This window comes from Mycteria americana, chromosome 11, assembly GCF_035582795.1.
Source record: "Mycteria americana isolate JAX WOST 10 ecotype Jacksonville Zoo and Gardens chromosome 11, USCA_MyAme_1.0, whole genome shotgun sequence".
Classification (NCBI taxonomy): domain Eukaryota; kingdom Metazoa; phylum Chordata; class Aves; order Ciconiiformes; family Ciconiidae; genus Mycteria; species Mycteria americana.
This window is the reverse complement of record NC_134375.1, coordinates 11,788,983-11,807,224: the sequence shown is the minus strand read 5'-3', so window position 1 is coordinate 11,807,224 and position 18,242 is coordinate 11,788,983. Positions and strand designations below refer to the sequence as shown.

Sequence of the window (18,242 nt, the reverse complement as noted above, 5' to 3'; positions counted from 1 at the left end):
ACTGTCATGCTGGAAGGAAAAAGAAATTCTGCACCAGCCTGACGTGGAGAGATCCTTTGCTTGTGCTGGAACCCAGAACTAATGGACCGAGTATAGTCACTTCCCGCGGTGTGCAAATCAGAGTTGGAAGCAGATTCCTTAGCTCATCTGGTCCAAACAAACAGGGAAATCTGCAATCCATCTCCAAAGACACCTTTTTCACCAAAAAGGGAGATTCTTTAGTTTGCATTTGCTGTCTATAGCTGGGAGTCTGTAAAATAACTATGCGGTTAGGAATGAGCTGTTGGCATAGGGTGCTTATAGCAAATGGCATAACACTTTCACATCCGCACCTTACCGTCCTGCCAGTTTCTGTTGCGCTCTTGCCTTTATAGATGTTACTTCCGCAAACCAGAATAACTATTTTCTGTCCTTTCCCACTCAGGAGTAAGTGTTTAGCAGTTGTCTTTGCCTTTAGAAAATGTTCTGGGCAGCCAGCAGTTACTTGGTGCACGTGCGTGTACGTGCTCTAATGCAGCAGTGAAGGGCTGGGAGGGGGCTCTGGTGTAGGCTGCTTTTAAGTACAGAATGTTTTAGGAACCAAATGACTTGTGATGCCTACAGCTAATGCTGTAAGCTCTGAGGTCTTGGACACACCCAGGAGCTCTTACTCATGCATGCAAAGTACAGATGAGACTTTATTGAAAATATCCTATGGAGCGGTTGTAATGTAGATATGCTGTGCTATAGCAATCCAGCAGCCTGATAGCAAAAGGCAAAAAAGAAAGTTTATCAGTGCACAAAGATGTTCCCTGACTTACCTCTGAATTGGTTAATCTCCTGGTGCTAGGTAGTGAGTTCCCTGGTGCTTTGCTTTACTTGCCCTGGCTCTAGCACAGTCAGGGCCCGTGGGGGCTACTACAATGTCAGGCAAGAACAGCACATACTCAGCGCTCTGATCTTTCAGTAGTATTTGAGTCATGAACGCCAAGTAAGTATGGAAGTAATGGGAAAAAAGCGCCAACCACAAAGCTTAACTTCTGGGAGAACAGCTGGGTCAACGCTGGTGAATCAAAGCAAAGGTGGAGGTTTTGCTCTTTAGTAAAATCATGATTTCAGGTCTGTATCTCCCAGAGTAATTGCTGAATGATGCCCAAATTAAACTAGTGTCCTGAAATGGTAAATTCACGCACCCAAGCTTTTATCTCTTCATACAGGAAGAATAGTGTATCTGCCTCACCCAGAAAATATAGAAGGCTCTGAGTGCAGCCTAGCTGGTCGGGGGCACTGCCTTTTGCAGGAGAGCTGCATGGGGTACTCTCCAGTCTGCACAGCTTCAAATCCAACAGGTTTTATAAAGCAGTCTTTCACTACAGCACAGTAACGATTTGAGTGCAGCAGTGTGATGGTCTCCTACTTAGTAAGATTTCATTTTTACAAAATACACTGTAAAATTTGTCTGCTTATGGAAACTAGATGTACTTACGAAAATGAACTCAATACTTTCCGTGATCTTTTATCCTGATCTTTCTCTAATCTATGTTACTTTGGTAAGTTTTGCAGATTAGATGGGTAGGGCTTCACAACCTCGGCAACCTGCAGAGTGGATTTTCTGAAGTTCTACGGCAGTTTCCAGTAACTGCCAGTGGAAGAGTCATCTTCAGTCTCTGGACTAATAACTGCATTCATTTTGCATCAGATACGTTTGTCATTGTGAAAGTCGACCTAGCCAAATCGGCCAGCTTTGTCTTTGAGGTCTAACACGGTTTATCTTCATTTCACAATTTTTTGGTGGTTATTAGCAGCTCTTGATTTATAGTATTCTGAACAAGTTCATTTTGTGTTCAGTCTAAATAATTTTTACAGAACCTAAATTGCTTACATCTACAGGCCTTTGAGAATAGGAAACTGGTGGGATAGGGACAGGTTATGTAAAAAGGCTTTTTGGCAGCAAAGCCAGAAATGTGTCACCCCTGCATGGCATTTTCTTAACTCCAGGTTTTCACACGGGAAATGAATTTGGCCTAAAGTTAAGCAAAAGGTTTGTACTGACACACAGGAACTTGCACATGATGATTGTAATATGGTTAATAATGGGAGTTCCCGGGTAACTCCCATGAGTGTTAGTGGGAGAACAGATCCCCATGGCGTTGGGAAGGGATAACTGGAATAGGTGTTACCATTTCATTAGATACATGCAGGGCCAATATTAAGGCTAGGCAAAGTAGGTGGTTGCCAGCTCTAGCAGAAAAGCAAATCTAGAAATGTTCCTTATTATAACTGGCAGGAGTGATTTTTATTGTATTGTTAAAAAAATTAATGTGGGGAGAAGCGGGACAAGAAAAAATACTCCCGGTTTACCTTAGGAAAGAGGCGAAGCTGGTAGTGTGTGGCACACTGAATCCCACGCTGCTCTGTGCTTTGCTATAGGGGTGAACGTGGATGTGGTAAACTAACTGTTCTGGGAGAAAGACAGAGGTCTTTGCCCATTTAAAGCTCTCTGGATGGAAACTTTTCTGGGTTATTTTTAGGTTTTGGAATTCACCTAGAAAGGCTGTCAGGTTCTTTGGTAACAGAGATGCTGATGAAAGTGTCGTAGCTGTGTCCGGTGAGCTCGTTGCTCCTGCTCAGCAGGAGCTCTGGGGTTTTTTTGGTGGGAAGCCTGCCCTCATTTGTAAGGAGACAGAAGCGGAGGTGGAACCACAGGGTCAAAACCGGACAACAAATTAACTTGACAAATGCTGCTGCTCACTGAACTGAAAATTACATAAACCTCTTCATTAATTTATATAACCCTCAGCATCCACCTCAAGAGAGCTGGCATCAGCGGTTCTGTACGGAGCAGCCCTGGGGGGGGTTGCCCTGCCGGCCCCACGCTCTCCTCCGAAATGGCGAGGGGCAAGCGTGCCCTGCATCCAGGGTGCTGCTGGCTGGCGTGTGGCACCCGTCCCCCCCGGGGTGCTGGCTTGGGTGCGCTTTGCCAGAGCTCGCGTGGCAGGTGCTGTTGCTCGTAGGCACGCTGCACGCAGAGCTACATCTCCTTCAGAAGAGATGAAAGCTTGGTCCGTTCCCTGCGCGCACTGCAACAAGGTGAGTTTTCCTTCATTAAAGCAACCCTGGCAAATGAATGACAGTGGAGGAAATTGCTGAGGACTTCTCCTGTAACGCTTGTCTCATCTGCTAAATAAAAATTATATGCACTGTTACTCTGCCTCACCTCCATAGAGTTTCGGGTTTCCTTGGTCGGTGGAAGTTAATGGCAAGTTAAGTCCCTTACATAACTGCCTCTCCATGGAGACTTCAGTCTGCTTGTTTAATTAGGGATCTTCTCAAAATTTAGGTTGTGTGACAAATTACCCGCATGCACATGTTGGTATTTTCAGCAAGGGAAGGTAAAATGAGGTTGATGACATTAGTTTCAGGCATTTTTTAAGCACTACCCCAAAGTAACGTGATGCAGAGCTACCACTTCGAAGTGCGGTGGTGCCTTCTTTCCCCCTTCATCCACAGTTCTTCCTAAGGTGGGCTGCAAACACAGAGGATGAGGTGATGTGAGTCAGCACCCAAGGAAAAGGTGATTATTTTTCAGGAAAGAAGTGGGATTTGCTCCTAGCTTTAAGGCATCTGAGCAGAGTCGCTGCTCCTGCACAGGGGATGATGATGGGATCTGCTCTATACCCCTCCTTCCCCCAGCAGCTGAGTATGGGATGAGGACCAGGGGCCACCACAACTCGAGACAGCGTCGAGGAGCCTGTGGTGGTGGACCGGAGAGTTGTGCCTCCGTCACGGCATGGCAAGAGCAAATCAGTGTTGTGCTGAGCCGTTTGGAGCTCACCATATATGTGTGTGAGGCTCCTTTGAGATGTGCCTGTACAAAGAGCCATGTGGCTTCAAGTTGCTTAAACTTCCAGAGCTCTTCAGTTCAGCCTGCAAAGAGGAGCCGTGCATTTTGTGTGCCCTCCTTTGAGTGCTCGTTAGGGGCTATGCCCACATGGTACCATGCTGCCCGTTGCGGAAGTACCACGGGGGTCTCTGAACAAGCAAGATAACAGAAATGACGGCAGCCAGCTCTTCATTAGTCTGGTTTAGTAGGAAATACTGGTTTGGGTAAAATGCTGGACTAAGACGACTCTCCTGTCTCCAGCTCTGTCTTGCGCCATACTCGGGCTTGGACTTAGTCGGCGTTTCTCCTCACGCATTGCCACCAGTAAGAAAACTCCAGCATGGTGAATTGTGGTCTCCTTTGCTGAACTCGGTGCCTCAGACGGTCCAAAGATGATCGATAGCTATTAAATAATTGCAGAATTGATGGACAAAAGGAATTGAATCCAGAGCTATCCAATTCTTGTTTGTGTTTCTGGCACGTAGGAAAGCCACGGAAACCAAGCGAACTAGGGTGCTGCCCAGCAGGCGGGGAGATGGGGCTCGCTTCTGTGACTGTCTGCCGCAGCCCTCGGGTTTGAGGGAGCAGTGACTTTGAGGCACATCTGTGTCCTTCAGCTTGCTGTAGTGTTGGCTGTGAAATACCGTGACAAAAATGGAAGGATAACCGACGCTAAAAAGACCAACAGTGAAATAGTTGGAACCAGCCAGGCAACCCACTTTATTTTTTTTTTTCACTTTCCCTGTTGGCCTAAATGTGTCCTGTCCTATTCGGTTGCCAAAACACTTACAGTTTCTTTTTCTCTGTGACTGCAACTGCCCTTCAAAATCGGGAGAAAAATTTACAAATGTTACAGAAGTATTGGTGATATAAAACGTAGCTTTAGTGACACAGTGGTGCTTTAGGGTTTGTGGTGTGGACTTTTTAAACCAGATTTACTACTTAGAAAATTTGCAACAGTCACAGATACCGGTGAGCACGCAAAATCACATGTGATGGTAAATGCTTCAGAGGCAAGAATATCTTTGGATTGCTGAACTTTTGTAAATAGCACTTGAGAACTTTTGGTCGTTGATAAAAACAAGTCTCTTAGAATTTCTACTGCTTGTTTATAACAGGCAGAATTCTTTGATATAGGATGTTATATCTTTTTAACATTGTTTCAATAATACCTGTTTAGGAAACTAATGCAAAATCAGCAAGCTATTGGCATGTATTAAGTAATCACCTATGTCTTTGACCATTGTAATGAGTCAAAAAATGTCTTTGACCACTTTTTCTCAAGTTAAAATGCACCGTAATTTTTTTTTACATTGAGTATGTTACTTCAGAACACGACATTTAAAAAAAAAAAAGTTGATAAGGATCTACATCAACCATCACATTCAGCTGTGGGCAGTGATCTTGTCCTTCTGTGAGACAGAGCCCTCTCCAAAATGAAACACGCTGCAAATCCAGACCCTCCTTCACGGCGTAGTTACCTTCACAGCAAGGCACAGAACCTGCACCGGTAACGAAGTCAGCGCTGAGGAAATCCACGTCCTGATGCTCTGTTGATCTGCAGCACGTGAGGAGGCTTGAGATGGCAAGCCCCTGGGAGCACATGGTCTCTTTCACATGTATTTTAATGTATTTAGCATAGTGAAGTCTCAATCTCACTTAGCCATTAGACACCACCATGTTAAAAACAAACAAGCCCTACTAATAATGCAGAGAGCACCAAAAGCTGCAAGGAATCATTCCTGCAGAGAAGATTTAATTTTTATTGGGGGCAGTAAGATGCATAGGTGAAACTGAGAACAGGGTGGATGAGGTGAGATTGTAATGATACCACTTGTAATCTTTCTACTTGAGCTGCAGCCGATACTACTTTTTGAAGTATTTTGGAGCCATCAGTATTCCTGTATCATAGCATCTTTCAGTCTTTTTGCCCAAAGGGAGGTTTTACACTTAGATTTTGAGGTGCCCATCTGTGTGATTGAGCAATATAGGTGAAAAAAGGAGGAGAGGTGCTTCGTCAGGGTTCAGCTGCATTGCTTGTTCTCCAGTCGCGGTAGCCTTGCATTGTTCATGGTTATTGGGTACGACCTCTTGTGTGGCAATCCTCTCGGCTTTCGGCTATGATCCTGGTCCTGTAAGGAGCAGGGATGTAAATCGCTAGTTCTCCCTATTCCTCTCCTTGGGGTCCAGGTCCAAGATAAACTTTTAAGATGATCCCTAGCAGGATTAAATTCCTCCACAAGCAGGCAGAGGCAAGCTATTCAGAAAAACAAGGTCATGCTGCCTTTTTTTTTTTTTTTGGTAAGCACAGGAATCAACAAAGCGATGTTATATAACTTCTATTTATATCCCACTTGCTCACTAGCTGCAGGCATACAAGAGTAGCTGAGAAGGGAATTTAATGAGCTCTCAGGGCTTGCTCACCTTCCAGAGCGGGTAGGAGCCAGCTTGTTTTTGAAGTGCGTCAGCAAATGAAACTGGTGGTGGGTGGGTGGTTTGGGTAGGTGGACTGACTTGTTGCTATGGTTTTCTTTAATTCCTCTGTCTCTCAAGAAGATCTTACACTTTTTTTTTTTCTTTTGGGGAGTCTGCAGACTTCCTTGTTTCTCACACCTACACAGAGCTCGCTGGTTCAGTAAGGAAGTGGGATTCATGCTCCTGCCATGCAAGAGCCTTGCACAGATTAACTGAGTGACCTGGCGGGTGCATGCTCCCACATGTATGCAGGAAGAACTCAAATAAGGCTCTGTGCTGAAAGCAGGTCAGGCCCCCAAGTCTCCCACGCTTTGGAAGCCATCTGCTCTGTCTGCGGGGGGGTTTAAACCCTGAACCCAACAGTCACGTTCACCTGTCGTTCTCCCAGTGTGCCTTCACCTCCTGGTGATCATCCCATGTCACTTCATTGTCCCGGGGGTTTTGTACTGGCTCTGTGGAAGGGCATGGGGGGACCATATCTCTATGAGGTTTGTTCTTTCCTCTTTGTGAAATGACTTTAAATTGCATCAAGATTTTAGGTGTTGCAGTAGGAGAACGTGTAGGATATAAAGGCTCTTCCCAAAATGAGTGGTGTAATTCTGCTGCTGCTTTCATTTAAAGCTGGTTGGGAAAGACGAGCATTTACATGGGTCTGTCTGTGTATGCTCGTACCTCTCCAAAAACCTCCTCCGTAAGGTGGGGCAGAATCTCCAGCTAGGAGTAGAGCCTTGCAGGATGGCACGTGGATGCCCATGGCAGACAGAGTTTGTCTTATTTGTGGAAAATAGAGCTGGGAAGTCCCCCTTATGTTTTCAGGACAAAGTTTATTTTACAGTTTGCAAAAAAAACCAGGCAATTGAGGTGTTCTGGCAGATTTTCCTTATGGGTTTATTTCAAACTGTGAAGTATGTTCAGCATGAAATATTTCAGCTGCCGTTTCCTTAAGCTATGCAAGACTAATGATATCTATCACTCACGCCCCAGAGTGATGGATCTTTAGCGAGCCAGGATGTAGGAAAGATTTCAAGAAAAGAGAGGGATCAGTGATATTTAAAATAAAAAAAATAAGGGGGGAGAGAAAGCAAAGTTAGGTTTGAATTTTCTGCAGTGGAAGCCCTTGCAATATGGTTAGGCAGAATGTAAGGGGTTGGCATTTGTACTTAATTCACTGCTTCTGTTAGCAGTGCAGTTCCCCTTAAAATGTGGCTGCTTTGAAGTAGTCCAGCTATAAGAAACGGTACGGGGGTGGCAAGCTCTTTCCGCAAACATGAAGTAGCACAGAAGTTTTGCATTAGTTCATGCTGGCAGCCTGTCCGGATAACCCAAGCAAGTTAACATCCCCATAATAATTTCTCTCTAGCGCTGGAATAAAATGTCCTGAATTGAAGCCAGAGAGCTGATCTTTCTCTTGTATCTGGAGGGACTTTCCTCTTTGAAATATCCCTGACTAGTCACTTCGTGGGGTATTTTCTGTTCACTGGCATTAGAGGAATGGGGAGGGAGATGACAACAGTTTGCTTTAATTTCTGAGGTGTTTGCTGGGGCTTTGCTTTCCCTTATTTATCGGTAATCAAATATTTGTTTTCCTGGGGAATTCTCTGGGATCTGATCGGATGGGCTGGCAGGGCTTAATGGCCGTGGTCTGTTGAAACAGCTTTGTGAATTACAGAGGGTGTGGTCCAGAAAATACTCGGTCCGCTGCAGGATGACGGCAATCTCTGTTTGGGTTCTGCAGCCAAATGCTTTCCTAAAATCAGGCCACCCTTCTTCAGGAGGAAGCACGCATCTGAGCAGATGCATCTTAAACCCAATGCTTGCTAATAGGTTTTAGTTATATTTCTCACAACGTGATCGTTCAGACAGCACATACAGTCCAGCCTGTAATTACTGAGTCTGGGGCCGAAAGCCAAGCTATTAGATGCAAAACAATCAAACGGTTGTTCCTTTTCTTGGTTGGCAAAACAGTTGTGACTTCGGGGCAGATCCAGGTAACAGTGTACAGGAAGGTGTTCCCAGTAAAGGTGACAGCGCACACAGGCAAAACTGGATAAGCCTTTCAAAGGCAAGAGCTAGAAATAAGCTGCCTTCAGCTGGTGCCTTTGTTTTCCATTTCACAATCCTACGTTGGGCACAGACTCAATCATAGTTAAACTTACTGTAGATTAGTTCAATTTACAGTGGATTCATTAGCTGGGTCCATACTCAGTATACCTTACACGAAGGTATCGGTCTGCTGCGGTTTACAGCTTTGCTCTCCAAAGGGCAGTTGTCGGCTCTGCTGGTTAAAAAACCAGTTTGCTACCAATTGCTGGTATGTGAGACACGTTAAGGAGCATTTGTACGTGCCGTGTGGTTATCCTGCCTCCGTAATCCCACTCCCCTGAACTCCCAGGTAGTTAGCTGAGCTTCTTTTCCATTCATCGTTGCAAATTGTGTATTCTGTGTCAAAGATCTTGGAAGACGAGGCAAGAAGGAAGAAGAGGTGAAGTGGTCATGCTAGGAAATGCGCCCATTCTTTGCTGATTGCTTTTTTTAAATCTGATTCTACTATCCAGATTGTTAATGATCTGCAATATTTAAGAACATGCCAAAAAATAACCACCACAGAAAATTATATTAATTCTGAATAAAATGCCAGCAAGCAAAAATAGTATTTTCAGTTTAGCGAAAAAGGTAGGTAAACATTTACCAGTGTATATAAATAATTTGAAGGGGAGAGGATACCAAGTTCCTGGGAATAACTACAGAAGAGACATAAAATTAACAAAATTTTTAAAATCAGTGACTGGAAGTTAGTGACATAAAAAGGAGCTTAATCGCATGTTTCTAACAGTTACTAACCACTGGAACAGACTACAGACAGATATAGTTCATAATCTCCGATGCCTTCTAAAGAAAAATAAGATCCGTTTCTCGAAAAGATGCATTACTTAAACACAACTTAAGGCTTGGTTAATGAGTGAGAGCGAAGGGCTGATGGTGCTCAGAGGTGGGTCAGGCTGTAGCTGATCAATGCACTGCAATTTAAACGTGGCCTTCGATTTATTTTCTAGTGAAATCAGTCACTTTGTTTGCAGCTTTTCTTCCGCAACATGTTTTGCATGGACCAGGGAAATAAAGGCTTATATGGTACGGTGATAGTATTTACGTACCGTCCTCCTTTGGCCCAGAGGCAGTATGCTAGAGGGCAGAGGGATATTCTGCTGTGCAAGAGGTTTCTGGTTGGATTTCTTTAGGAGCAGAGTTGGGTAATGGAAAGGAGAAGGAAGAAGTTATCACACAGGTTTCCTGGTACCTGGTGTTATTACTTGTTTTACTCTGTGGTATTTTAATAGACCATTTCGGATGTCAGGAGAAGGAATTGGTGTGGCTGGCTTTGCGGACATGCAATGCCTGTGCTGGGTTCTTCTCCTTCCATCCCTTTGAATCAAATACAGGCTCGTCATAATGCTTGATGTATCATGTGCCTGTAAAAGAAGCAGCATACTGCTGCTTGCCTGGTGCTTCATACCTGCATGGAAACAGTGCGCCACAAAAATATTTATTCTCCAGTCACCTGTAAGACTTTGAACTTGCAAACCTTTACGCAAAAAGATTTTCCCCTTCTGTTTCTTAACAAAGCTCTTTCCATTGCCCCAAGTTAGTCTTGAGTGAGTCTGTGTAGGTGGTGGTTGCTCCGTCTTTAAAAATGATGGAGAACTCTTTGCATGATGTCCTTGCACGTGGTGAGCATAGCTATCGTGTTAGAAGCTTGTGCGTGTCATATGCGGATGTTTTTGAGTTTCTTTCATTCTGTGGCTGTGTAATTAATTGCAGTCACATTATCTCTGATATTCTCGCATCAGAGAGAAGTCTTGGTTCATTTAATTGGCTGGTTGCAGTGCTCTGGAGATGTATTGCGTTTCATTGAGGTGTGCGTACTTGTAAAGCCGTCTGCTGAATCCGGCATTCATAAAGCAAACCTCATGATCTTCTTTTGTGTCATGTGATGTCTCTTGTTTAATGGCAGTGACTCTTAGCAGTCGTTAACACAACACAGTTGAAATAAAATACAGTTTCAAACTGCAGGATTTTAGCACTCTCTATGAGCAGGCAACTGGTCCCCTGCCAGCGTCTTGAGTGTGAGATGAAGCTCGTACCTTCACTTGCCTTTCAGGTAGCTTTCCCTCTGGTATCTCGTACTGGGATAACCAGATACAGTGCACAGACTGGTATGTTACGGTCACGGTGCCCTGCCCTGCCCTACTGTACGTTTCTAGGAGATCACAAGTCCCAGCTTGGTTGTGGCTAAATCGGCAGGGTCTGTCTGGGAGACGAGGAGCCAGCCTGGGCTTCTCTGCCTGGGCACGGTGAGGGCAGGGCTCTCTCGTGCTGACAGGATGCTCGGCTTTTGGGTTTGCATCAGTTTCGTTAGGGGGCCCTCAAGGGAACGGCTGATGTCAAATGCTCCCGTGTCAGTTTTACATTAAAAGCACTGTTCTTTGAAAACACGTACGAGCAGAGGTTTGCTGTTCTCTTTGTTCCAAGGTGTTCTCCTATAGCACACTTGCTCTTTCAGCAGTCTTGCTTGTGGTGGCATGACATCTATGTGCAAGCCAGGACCCTGGCATATGGTAGTCAAAATGGCCACTCTACTTCCATTTTAAAAAAGGAGATGTTTCCAGTTTTTGTTTTGAGGCTATATCTGTAAATAAATTTTAGGATTTCTGTCATAATTATCACCACCTATTACCTGCTCAAGCACAACTTGCAAGATCACACCTCTTAAAATACAGTATCTTTGATAGCTGGCATGTGGTTGATTCATACGTGTGAAGGTGTTAGGCATCCTGACCTAAACTGAAACAATCATTTTGTGACAAGCATTGAACGTATGCACAGCACACACAAGAAAGCTTTACTGGAAATGTTCGTTTCATTTGTTTTTTTTTCTCTGAAGTGCAGTGGAAAGTCAGTTAAGAAGCTTGAAAAGACGACAAAAATCAAGCCTGTCAGCAAGTAACAATTACTTGCGTACAAGGTATTTCTTCAGTGTGGTTCATTTAAAAAAAGCTTTTCCTTCACTGCTGCTTCATCACAGGGAAACTCCTCCTGTATAGGCTCTTAAGATGTGCAGCCAGGTGACAACCATCGCATGCCTGACGAGCAAATCGTGTTATTTTTCAGAAAACGGTTACCTTTTCTAGAACCAATGGTTTACGCTGGTCTATCTGTAAAATATTATTATTGGTATGCTCGTTGTGTAATACTGGTAGAGTAAAATTTTCAAGATGCAACTTAGATGCAAACGCTTCCTCTGGCTGTACTTGTAGCCACCAAGTAAGAGACCATGCTTCAAAGGGTTGGCTGTCTAAATAACCCAGCCCTGGCTTTGGTTACTGGTCAGCAGCTCAGGGAAACCATGTTAATGTATCTCTTCATTATGATTGTAATTTGATGGTATTCTGTCCGCTAAGTGTGGTCAGGTCAAAGAACCAGTTTAGAATTAAAAAAAATACCTGGATAAGTAAACTGTCATTCAGACAAAGTATATTTTTGTTTGGGTATGTTTTATGAGAAAACATTAAAATTCTTGATATAAAGGTTAGAGAATAATTCTGCAAATACTATTAAACGAATTGGGGACCCAAATCATTTTGCGTCATGCCGCAGGGCCCAGCACAGTTTCTGTTGCATCGACTTTTGGTAGAAGGCATGTCTTGCAGTGCTCTGGCATGTCTGTTTTACCAGGCTGTTTGAATGGATGTCAGGAGAAGGTACCGGCATGGCTGGCTTTGCGGACGTGCGTTGCCTGTGCTGGGTTCTTCTCCTTTCCCTCCTCTCTGTTAATCGCTAAAAGTAAGAACAAACTCTTAAAGAGTTTACCTGAGATGCTCTGGGCAGGGAGAAGGTATTGCAATGGTGGGAGGGATATCTCATGTGAATATTGACCAACTTCTTTAAATAGTAGTGCTGCTCCTCTGTCTGTAATCAAAGACGCAACTTTATTAGTGTTTCAAAGTCATTCAGCGCTGTTCTGACTGCAGCTGCTTGGGAGTGATCAAAGGCAGGCGTACCAGAGACGGCCTTGTGTGCTCTGCTTCGCAAGAAAACGGGCAGGATATATTGCTATTCCCATTTTAATTTGTTTTTTCAATAAATCAGGCTTCATTCCTATTCATCATGTAAAGCTGTTGGATCATGAGCCACTGCAGAATGCTAACTAATTTCATAATACTCTGCATAAGGTGACCCACTTACAAGTTCATCCTTCAGTCATGTTTAAGCTCTGGTCCTGATTTATCTAACAGCATATTGGTTTCATCAAGAATTGTCTGATCACTCACTGTGTTGGCTCCTTTTTGACCTGTACATGATTTGTATTCTCCTCAATTTTAGGAAGAACTTTCTGTCTCTGTGCACATATGGGCAGAAGAACATTAATAAACCTTTTTAAAAGTAGACAGTGCTTTGAGTTGTTCTGTCACTTAAAGATATATTAGAGTAGGAATTAAAAGGAGTTTTAAGAAGTCTGCTGCAGACAGGGCAGTGGAAACTTAGCACAAAATATCCCTCATTACATTGCCCTGTTTGTACATTTTTGGACTGTGATTAACATTGACTATTGCATGTTATGAGTCACAGTCCCTTTGATTTGAGGGCGGGAAGGCAGGACAGTTCTTTTTCCTCTCTATTTTCCTCATACTCTTTTGTTTCTGAACTGAGAATCAAATTATAGATAATTCCATTGTCTTTACCTTACCTTAATTCATTGTACTTACTTTAATTCCATTGTTGAGAGAGAAGTGTACTGCCTAAATGTATTAGGGCTAGCGTGATTTATTGCACTCACTTTCCTTTAAAAATATATTTGGAAGTTGTTAATAAGGGAGTTAACGTAGCTGAGACACTTGGGCTTCCTTAACAATAAAGTATGAGTTTCCATTGCTCTAGGTTTTGGTTTACTGAAAACTAATTAACCTCCCAGTCCTTCCGGATATCACACAGCACAGAAAGGTGAAATAATCTGTATTCAAAACTGTGTATGAAGATACAGATCCTGTTCCGTTTTCTCTTGTAGCATTCGTTCTTCTGCCGACTGACGGAAGATAAGAAATCTGAAAAGTTCTTTAAGGTTTTTTATGATCGCATGAAAGTGGCACAGCAAGAAATCAAGGCTACTGTCACAGTCAATACTAGTGACTTAGGAAATAAAAAGAAAGATGAAGACTCAGACAGAGATGTACCAAGCAGGAAAAGAGGTAATCCCCAGTTGTTCTGTTTCTTAAGTGACAAGGGAGTAAAATGCTGTGTTTTGAACTCATTACAATTGATGCAATAATGCTCTGATCTCTGATCCCACAGAGCAAAGTTCAGAGATCAGTGGTGCCCTGGCTTGGGATTTCAAGAGCTTCATCCCCTCTTCATCCATTTGTGAGATTGTGCTATTGAAATGATGAAAAGTATTTCTGAGATGAGACTCTGCCGCCTTGTCTATCGTGACAAGCTGCCCAAATCTGATCCGTAGTAATGACCCTGGACTGTGGGTTGTGGTCAGTGCCTTCTCTAACAATAAGTGGAGAAATCCTAATTTTCTTCTGTAGCAGGTCCTTTTATTGTAACTCCTGATAGTGCTAGATGTGTGTGCCCTAACCAATTAATACCAGAGTTTATAACTTTAATGTGGTTCGCATAAAAGGTGCAAAGTGAGTGACATGATATCCTTCTAAACTTGAGACCCTCACATCACACTAAATATACTTACCAAAAGAACTGATGATGAGTAGCTGGCCTGCGTGTGAAACTGTAATGGGAAATGTGTGAATAGATTTTCTGGTCCCCTTTATTCAGTTTGCCTAAGGAAGATCTGTTCTTGTGTGTTTTAGTGAGAGAGCCTATGACTCAAATTACCGAGGAGGTCCGGGATCAGTTACTGGAGGCCTCTGCAGCTACAAGAAAGGCTTACAACACTTACCGGAGGGAGGCTGATCCTGATGACCATTATTCGGCAGGAGAAGGAGCACAGTCTGCAGCAGATAAGAGCAAAGATGACCTGGAGATGAGTGCTGTGATCTCAATAATGCAACCCATCCTCCGGTTCTTGCAGCTGCTCTGTGAAAACCACAATCGGGATTTGCAGGTACAGCCTGGTTCCTGAGGAGGCATGCCCACCTCACCTCGTGCAGTCACTGCTGTCGCGTCAGCCTCACTAATGCCATGCCTTTTTAAATTGATACGTGACTGACTATTTTCTTTGGCCTTGAAGATAATTTTAAAAAAAAGTATTTATACCTTGCTGGAGAAATACAGGGAAGTCCAGTTATCCAGTGTTCAGTGGTCTTTTCAGTGTATATAAAAGGTGGTGGGATCAACACTTGATGCGGCTTTTAAAAAGTATATACTCAAAGCAAGCAAGTGTTCTGCTGCAAAGTTACTGATCTACTTTTGAGAGAGGTAGGAAAGAAATAAAAGTCATGCAGGAAAATGAAGAGAGCATTGGGACTTTGGTTCCAGCAGCCCTCAAGCATATGCTTACTTTCCAGTGAACAGGTTCTCATGGGTTTTCATGGATCTGTTCTTGTGCATAGAGTTGAACACATTGGGATGGTATCAGGAGAGCCTCAGCTGGAGTTGAATCTGGTGAGGGACATGAAGGGCAACAGGAAGGGTTTCTAGGTTGTATCCCCAGCAGAAGGAGACCAGGGAGAGCATGGGTCTGCTGCTGAATGGGGCAGAGGCCCTGGTGATAAAGGACACGGAGAAGGCCAAGGTGCTCAATGCCACCTTCACATTGCCCTTTACTGGTAAGACTGGTCTTCACAAACCCTAGGTCCCTGAGACCAGAGGGGAGGTCTGGAGCAAGGAAGACTTGCCCTTGGTGGAGGAGAATTGCGTTAGGAAACATTTAAACAAGATGGACATGCACAAGTCCATGGTGCCTGGTGGGATGCCCCAGGCCCCCTGGGGAGTGCTGGGTCCAGTCCTGGGCTCCCAAGTCCAGCAGGGAGTCTCAAAGATGACTAAGGGACTGGAGCATCTGATGGACAAGGAGAGGCAGAGCGAGCTGGGAGAGGTCAGGCTGGAGAGGAGAAGGCTTGGGATATCTCACCCGTGTGTATAAATACCTGACGGGGGGATGCGAAGAGGACAGAGCCAGGCTCTGCTCGGTGGTGCCCCATGTCAGGGCGAGGCGGGTTGGACCAGACAGTCTCCAAAGGTCCCTGCCAACCTCAGCTGTTCCGTGATACTGTGGGATGTGTTTGTACAATTTTAAGTAGCAAGCCCAGAACTTGTATGTTAGTAATCTTATCTAGCGCGTGCCTCTGCAGGAGATAAGATTTTTGCTTACAAATGGACTGCAATTAACATGATTTTTGTTCAGTGTAACCACTGCTGCTGGATTAGAATTGAATGCAAGCGAGGAGCTAGTGAGACGCAGTACAATGTACTAAATGCCCTCATAAAGGAGGAATAATTGCCGTGATTGCATATTGTTGTACGGCACGCCAGAAGTGTAGGACCCTGCGTGAGTGCTTTTCAGACCTGCCAAATCACTTCCGCTGAACTCGAATGCCCTGCTGCTGGCAATATGTGAAATCAAATCTGTATGGTAACGTTCCTGTGCTATGAACGTGTAATTCTTTTAGCATTTTATAGGTGCCGGGGTTACATACATAGGGTTTCTCTTAATTTTTTCAAAGAACTGTTTGATCTTTGTTTTGTCAAACAATTTTCATGCCGTTAGCGATGTCGGAGACAAGTAGGATGGCAGTTTTATGTGGCAGTAGTCCAAACCACACACACATGATCTTTTGCTGCTGCTGTCTTTGGCTAGGCACCGAAAGCTATAGGAGCAAAATTGAATTCAAGCCAACACAGAAACTTGGCCTGAGCTGTTCACTATCCTGAACAATTAAATTCTCCAAACAGCAGGTAGTTGCATTCAGCTCTGGGAGAAAAAGGTTTTAAAAAAAAAAGAAAAAAAGGCGAGAGGAATAATTTTTCAAATACAATCCTCTTGCTGCTTGCCTGCCTTGATGCTTGCCTTTCTCCTTCAACCCTGAAGGGGAGGCCAGTGTGCCTGAAGCTTCAAAATCTTTGTGTCTGCAGCTAGTACGTTATAACTGAACTCCTTATGAATATTGCCAGTGGACTCACTGCTTCAAGGAATTAGAAAGACCTATTCTGGAAGCTGTGTGTCTTCCAAAATTGCATAAATTTGATCTGAATTAAAGTGAATAGGAATCACCTGCCCCATCCAGTTCTAGGTTTGTCAAACCAAGTGTTTTACAAGCCGTTAGCAATTATGAGTGGCCTGATGTTGTGCAAAAGCAGGAAAATGCAAGTCACGGCTGTAAGAGTCGACATGCGCTTTAAAGGAGGAGGAAGTCTTTGTGAAATGGTTCAGGGAGTTGCAATACTGTGCCTTTTGCATCACTCGGTCATTCCCTTTGTAGATAAAATTGCAGTTTGTTCCACGTTGCACACAGTCAGGATGCTGTCCCCCTCCAGCTTACTCCGTGGGTCTGGAGGAGGAGTTGCAATATCTTCTTCAAATTAATGCAAGGACTGGAACAAACAGGTGGATGCTTAAGTATGTTTAGTTACCCACTTCAGGCTGAATGCATCAGATTTTGCTGTGGAGTATTCTTGATGTCTCCGTTTCTCTCTCAGCACACAGATACTTGGGGGCTCTTATTAAACTTCCATTAGGTCTGACCCTTGATTCTGTGCGAGAGCTGAGCCTTGGAAGCAAAGCTGTCACAGCTCTGAACTGCTGTAGCCAGCCTGTTGTCTGGTCCACTTTGGCCAGGCTGCAGCCCCACCAGTTTCCTTAGGAGGTCTTTTCTGTACAGTCTCTTTTCTGAATGAAGATGTCCCTGTATACTACCGAATCAGTCACGAGAACTGAAGCTCGTGACCAGCTGAGTGAAGCATCCAGCGCACACTTTGCTGGAAGCAAGAGCTGTGCTGGCTGGAAGCGAGGAGGAGAGGAGTGGGGATTCCCGGCGGGACAGGGAGCCGTGCCCTCCCTCCAGCATCGGCGCCTGGGCAGGTGATCCCCAGCAGCCTTCCGCACAGCCAAGCGTGCAGCTCCGGCATTGCACTTAAAAATCCCTTCTTCATGGGAAAAACATAGTACTCCAATTCTTTTTTTCTTATCAAGTTATTGATAGTTATTTCTGTGAAATAAAAATATTGTAGTAATATGCTAACCAGTTATGCTCAGATTAGAGGTCTAAGTCGGTAGGTTAAATACTGCTTTTGTGCAAAAAAAAGTAGGAATTGATACACCTGTTAACATTGGATTTGACTGTTTCTTTTATTCATAATCCCTGGAGACATAGCCTAGGTAATAAAGAACAGTAAAGCTCTGCATGCTGCAGGAGAGTGATTCAATAATTTGGCTAGCGTAGCAGTACTACTACATGCAGAGAATGAGCTGGTTTAGCTCGTCGTGTTTTAGGCAAGAAGTGTGTGTGAGAATTAACTTTGTAAGACCAAAGAGCAAGCCTGTATTCAGTGAAAGATGCCTTGCCTTACCTGATTGCTTGTAAAGAAAAATCTGATCATTTAAAAATACCGCTTTCCTAAGACTTTCTTCTTATTTATGTTCTTTCTTTGTGAAGTTTTTCCAGTTGGGGATCAGATTTCTGCTAAAACAAAGACTGTCCAAAGAAAACATTTAGGCTTTTGGGGGAATTACCCACTTAAATGGTAGAACTGTCCCTCCCAAGGATTCTGTGTTCATCCCTGCTTGAACAAACCAAGCTAGTATTCTGAAGGTAGCCAATTTTATTTTTAGTCATCATGTTTTCTCTAAAGGGTACTCGGCTTTAGGCTGTGTACTGGGAAGCAAAGTCTCCGACACCCCGACATGCTGTAGAGGCATTAAGAACTGGCTGCAGATGCTGCCTTTGCAAGT

General features: G+C 44.0%; 1 protein-coding gene across 1 annotated transcript in view; it reads left to right on the top strand.

Moving 5' to 3' along the window:
* ITPR1 (inositol 1,4,5-trisphosphate receptor type 1) overlaps window positions 1-18,242 on the top strand; it is a 180,303-nt gene that overhangs the window by 118,512 nt on the left and 43,549 nt on the right. Inside the window, exons 41-42 of the mRNA XM_075513607.1 lie at window positions 13,398-13,578; window positions 14,203-14,456. Of these exons, the coding sequence (XP_075369722.1) occupies window positions 13,398-13,578; window positions 14,203-14,456 (435 nt within the window). The remainder of the gene's footprint in view (window positions 1-13,397; window positions 13,579-14,202; window positions 14,457-18,242) is intronic.